We start from the raw sequence: 5,927 nt of genomic DNA on the forward strand, positions 1-5,927 counted from the left end.
ACTTATACAATCTGTAAGGTAGGGTATGTTAAACTGCTTAACTGCCAAAGACGTTTATAAACGTCTTTGGGCATTCAGCTATTGCCTGCCAAAGACGTTTAAAAACGTCATGAAAACAAAAAAAAAAAAATCAAAAAAAAAAAAATTCTAAAAAGATTCTCTAATTATTTAGTATTGACACTCTTTCGATATTCCAAACGAATAAGGAGATAACAATTTCCAAAGATTTGCTGCTCCATCCACTTCAATGTTAAAATTCAAACGGACAAACAATTCACTTTGTTTTTTGGTTTGAAACTACTGGTTTTGAGCTATTTTCAAACATCAAACAACACATGACAACAAGGTCATAATGACCTCGTTGACATTTGTGAAACCACACCTGAATCTCATCTGTGATTAGAAATTATCTGGGATCGATCATACTGGAGAAAAATATTCTGTGGCTATGCGAAAAGGTACCAAAATCGGTCAAAACCCTGGCAGAGGCTACAGACTTTTTGAAAAAACTCTGGCAGTCAATGTGTACAACATAACTGATACAATTGGGGCGGTTATATTTGGTCTCCCTGCTCTTCTATTGAGACATTTAGACCCTGTGTCTAGGTGAGACAAGACCTTTGACACATCCTGTTTCTGGTTTGACAAAGATTTTGACCTGAGGGTCAAGATTAAATTTAACCCCATAGCAAGCAGGCAGGCTCTAGTAGCTCAATAGTAAAGATTCCAGCACGTGTGCATGAGACCCAGGTTCAAATCCACGGTAGAACGGGAAAGTTACATAGTGCAGCATTAAACCTAGTTAATACCTATATATGTTGTTGTATGATGAGTGGAAAATAGACAATATACAAGATTACAGTGCATATGCCAGGTGTTGTGAGCTTGTAGATTGTTTAACAAAAAAAAAGTTTTTCCATTTTATAGTTAGCAAAGTGTACTCTACACTCTACTGTGACAGGCAGTGGTGTAAAGTAACTGAGTACATTTACTCAAGTACTGTACTTAAGTACAATTTTGGGGTATTTTTTACTTTACTGAGTATTTCCAGTTTGCGGTACTTTTACTTCTACTCCACTACAATACATCTCAGAAGCAAATATTGTACTTTTACTCCACTACAACTATTTGAAAACGTTAGTTACTAGTTACTTTTCAGACTTTGATTATTATCGCAAAACACACTAACCACCTCAGCCCTATATACATTTCGGCCATTAGAAAATAGACGATCTACAAGCTCACAATGTGTCGCGATGCGACACATTGTGAGCTTGTAGATCTGCTATTTTCAAAATATTTTTGTTATACAGTTTGAACTTGTGAAATTGGACATTATGCACAATGAGTAATTAAACTTTTTTACTTGAAGTATATTTTGATACCAATACTTTTGTACTTTTACTCAAGTAAATTTTTTATTCCGGACTTTCCGGACTTACTACATTGCAGTATTGATACTTTTACTTAAGTAAAACATGCAAGTGCTTTTTTCCACCACTGGTGACAGGTGACCCGGGACTACCAGACCAAAGCATCACGCAGGCATCAGCGGGAGCTGAAGAGGAAAGCCAGGAGCACACCAGGGTGATGCAGACCACAGACACTATGACCTCTGACCCCTTGCTGATGGCCGCCAGGCTCGCACGGCGAGGAGGAGGAGTCAGGATGGACGCCTCCCAGTCGGCCCCGCCCCCGGCCCACCAGGGCCCTCCCTCCATCAGCGCGCTTGCGCACAGTCTGCGGCTGCAGTGTCGAACGGAGAGCAGCGCCCCCGCAGGCGGGAGGGAGAAGTGCTCGCGGGTATCCCCGTGCAGCAGGCAGACAGGCGGGGACAGAGGTTCAGGCGGAGCAGAGAGAGAGACAGACGCCAGCAGAGGGACAGACAGGGTTCCTCTCGGTCTCAAGGTCAATGTCACGCAGACGGGTACACCGTCCGCCAGCCAGGTGACAGATACAGACAGACAGGCCGGGTTAGGCAGACAGACGGGTAGCGAGAGACAGACGACGAGCGTGGACAGACAGGCGACCGTGGTGTCTGTCTGCGTGTCCGGCTGTCGGAGGACGTGGAGACAGGCCAGGCAATGCAGGGCCTCCTCCATGTTACCGGCCATTGCTGAGGGGGGGCCCTGAACTTGTACCATGACGAGGACCCCCCAAAACCCCCCCCCCCCCAGAGCACTGGTTCCTAAAGCTTTTCATGTCAAGGACCCCCAAAAATCATATGTATTTGGCCACGGACCCCCATCTCCAAATGTTTTGTGCCAGGGACCTCCAGAAGCAAAGATTTGTGTTAAAATGTTTGCAAAAAATGCCAAAAAAAATCAAGATAAAAATAACAGATCCACAAGCTCATAGCATATTTTTGAATAGCCAAAAGTATAAAATATGGTTAAAGTGGTTGAAATGATTGTGACGCTGTATTAACTAATTTACAGGCATGCAAACAGCCCAGAGGTGAAAAAGGTGACAACATGTTGTTTTCTTTCGGGTCAGGTGTCACACAATTGCCCTATTTGGGTTCAAAAAGGTGACTGTAGCTGAAAAGTGACACTTTTGCATGTCTGAATTTAGCTGGGGACCCCCTGGTACCCCCCCCCCCCCTTCCCCCCACAATCATGTTTTTGCCAAATATGGAGACTTTTCCAGTTAGCCGTGTGGTGTACCTCATATTAGAACATGAGTGTGCTTCAGTGGGATGAACAGCTCTTTGTTTTGGGCAGGACTATTATAGCAGAGGCCTCAGAACCTCTCCTGAGGTTATTTCATCGTTACTGACTTGCTCTCAGTGCCTTTATGTCTTAATTAAAGGCTGCCAATTGTAACCACGACAACAGCCGATCTACACATTGTGAGCTTGTAGATTAGCTATTTTCACTTTCTTTCTTTCTTTTGTAAAAACATTTGGAGAAATGTCACCCATAATGGTTGAAATTGACGATGTTTGGAGGATGGGAAGAGCAATGTCAGGTGCATGTTTGTTTGATTCCACTGTGCAGGACGGTATTCTCAACCTTTTTAATTTCAAGGACCTCCAGTTTGATATGCATCAGACCACGGACCCCCATTTAATACCATTTTCTATCTCAGGGACCCGAATCTACACAATAAAATCCTCAGTGTCAACTTACAAATGGAACCAAATGTACCTGGATGGACACTCTTGGACTTTGACCCGTACGGATGCATTTGGTTACCATCAACAACTTAGCCGGGGACCCCCTGGAAACCCCCGCCCCCTCCTCAGACCCTAGAGATCAGTCAATGTGGGGTCTGTAACATGAAACGTTTAAAAAGCCCTGGTCTGAAAAAAAAAGACAACCCTAGAATGAATCACACCAAAATGTGTGACGTTCTATTTTGGTATCTAGCTATCCTTCAAACTCCTGGGCACATCCTCTGTGTTCATTTAGCTCTGAGAGTGTGCACGTGCAACCAAAATGGACTGGTTGCATGTGCACACTCTCAACACATTGTTACATTAACACAGGACTGTGCACTCTGGGGAAAATGTGACTTTTAAAACAGCTACACAAAGACAGTTTTGATTAAGAGCTCCTCATACAACTCTCTTGAATTTCCTCAGCAATGTGATACTAATTTTGCATAATACTTTAGATGTGCATGTTTCATTCCATGTAATATGTTTTGCGTGCATTCCCCCCCCCCCCACCTTTTTCTCATGATCTTTTTTTCCCCCTTCTATTAACTACATTTAATACTATTTTCAATTGGAATATGTCACAGGTCCTACTACAATGACAGTTGTGTTCAGCTAATTTGAAGGTTTCTTTGAGCAAATTGGTCACCATCATTTCTTAATAATTTAGAGGAACATGAATCTGTTCTGTTTAATTTAAAATAATAAATATTTTCAGTTGCCATGACTCCGCTTTCATTGTCTCCTTTAACATCATACTATGACCTTTTTACATCCTTTAACATCATACTATATAGTATGACCTTTTTACATGGTTATCTCCGCCAGGCCCCCTATCCGTCCAACCGTGTGTCCGTGTCCGTGTCCGTGTGTCCGTGTGTCCGTGTGTGTGTGTGTGTGTGTGTGTGTGTGTGTGTGTGTGTGTGTGTGTGTGTGTGTGTCCGTCCGTCCGTCCGTCTGTGTACGGATAATATTCGGCACCGTTTCCTAGAGGCCAGAGCAGAAACTCTGCCCCACATTTTTCACATTGTCCTGTTATAGCGCCACCAGGAGGAAAAGTTTTTGCAAAACACTTTTTTGATATTACTCATGCAGATTTTGTCCAAACATCACGCAAACACATTATCTCTATAGTCATGTGATCAACAAGACATTTTGCATATTCCAACCTGATTGGCTAAGATTGGCTTCCAAAGTATGCAGGAGGGGACGTTTTGAACACAATGCCTCAAATCATGAACTGATTGCTGTGAAACTTTGCACGCACATTCCCACTAGGCAAAGGATGAAACGCCACCCTAGATTTTTCAAATCGGCCTCATGGTGGCTCTATAACAGGCGATCGGACTCTAGGGAGTGTGCGTGCAACACGCACACTCCCTAGAGGCCAAGGAATGCCCTGCATTTTTCACATCAGCCTTTTATAGCGCCACCAGGAGGCCGACTTTTTGCAAAACGATTTTACGAAAGATTGACATCTACTACCTGGCCTGGCGGAGACATGTGCTCCGAGGAGTTCATATATGACCTTTTTACATGGTTTAAAGTGCAACATGTTGTATTTTGTCCAATAAACAGTATTGTGGACAAGGCCAAAAGTGACTTTCATGAAGAGAGATTTTTAAAAAAAAATAAAATTGACGTTTCTTTGCGTTTAGCGTTTCATAAGCCAACCAGGCTTGTGAAATATGGATTTCATAGGCGCATGCCTGGCCGCTATGATGATAATGGAGTAACGTGTGCTCCAGGCGCAACTAAATATGAATTGTTATCTGTGGTTTTCACTCTGTGCCGGGCGGTGTGTCTGTTGTATCGTTCCAATTTGTGCCTTCTGGTCACATGGTATGTAATACGTGACAAGAAAGGAATGCAGTCTTGTTTAGGTGACTTGATTTTGCAGCGGCGGTTCGACACGGAGCACATTTCTCCATTTCATTGATCACTGAACATGACAGCAGATATCTCATGGAGTGTCAGATGGGATTCAGGACTCCTCACGTGAGGCTTTTTGCCAGCTGCTGTCCATGTATACAACATCACCGGTCCAATTCTCTGGAGGTACAAGTTTGTCTATAGTGCTTCAAAAAACATATTGTCTCGGTAAGTGTGCTTACATTACTCGCTAGCATGTGTTAGCAACAGCAGCCAAGTTATTCAGTGCTACATTAGCCGCAAGCAACTTATGCTATATGCTATCTGCGTCTAGTATATAGCATCTAAGTTGTTTGCGGCTAGTGCTATATAGGCATTTAATTGGACTAATGATATAATCATGGATATAGAGCGTTTCATAGTGCTAATCAGGGGTGTAAATTATAGTTTCTGCAAAGGGCTGTTGTTGGGCATGTTATTAGGGCCCCTCTTGTTTTTCATAGTTTTTCTTCTGCCGCTCCAGGTTTAACCGTGCAGTTGCTTTTTACGAAATTCTGCAGTATGGTAGAGGGTCATGAAAAACTACGTAGAAATTCAATTCACAATCATTGGAATCAATTGAAAAATGCAAACTTTGAACAGGTATAACTCATGACCTGTTTTAACATGCAGCCATGAAACTCCATTACACATTATGCGTCTCCTCATGACGAACAACTTTGCCACTTTGACCTATGACTTTTGACCCTTACATCTTACACCATTTTGAGTTATGAAAAACAGTTACATTTTTTATTTTTAGTTAAAAAGTTTGTACGTGAAAACATTAAGCCTCCAGGGGCCAATGAATATTGCAGTTTTATGAAAATTATTCCTCCGCCCCTAACTATATACT

At 42.6% G+C, this 5,927-nt stretch overlaps 1 protein-coding gene across 1 annotated transcript in view; it reads left to right on the forward strand.

Annotated features, from left to right (window-relative positions):
* LOC308090092 (uncharacterized protein) overlaps positions 1-2,439 on the forward strand; it is a gene marked incomplete at its 5' end in the record, with an annotated part of 9,520 nt that extends 7,081 nt beyond the window's left edge. Inside the window, one exon of the mRNA XM_080435120.1 lies at positions 1,511-2,439. Within this exon, the coding sequence (XP_080291246.1) occupies positions 1,511-2,133 (623 nt within the window). The 3' untranslated portion in view covers positions 2,134-2,439. The remainder of the gene's footprint in view (positions 1-1,510) is intronic.
* Positions 2,440-5,927: the final 3,488 nt, after the last annotated feature.

This window comes from Gymnoscopelus braueri (assembly GCF_963280865.1).
Source record: "Gymnoscopelus braueri genome assembly, chromosome: 8".
In the NCBI taxonomy this organism is placed as follows: Eukaryota; Metazoa; Chordata; class Actinopteri; order Myctophiformes; family Myctophidae; genus Gymnoscopelus; species Gymnoscopelus braueri.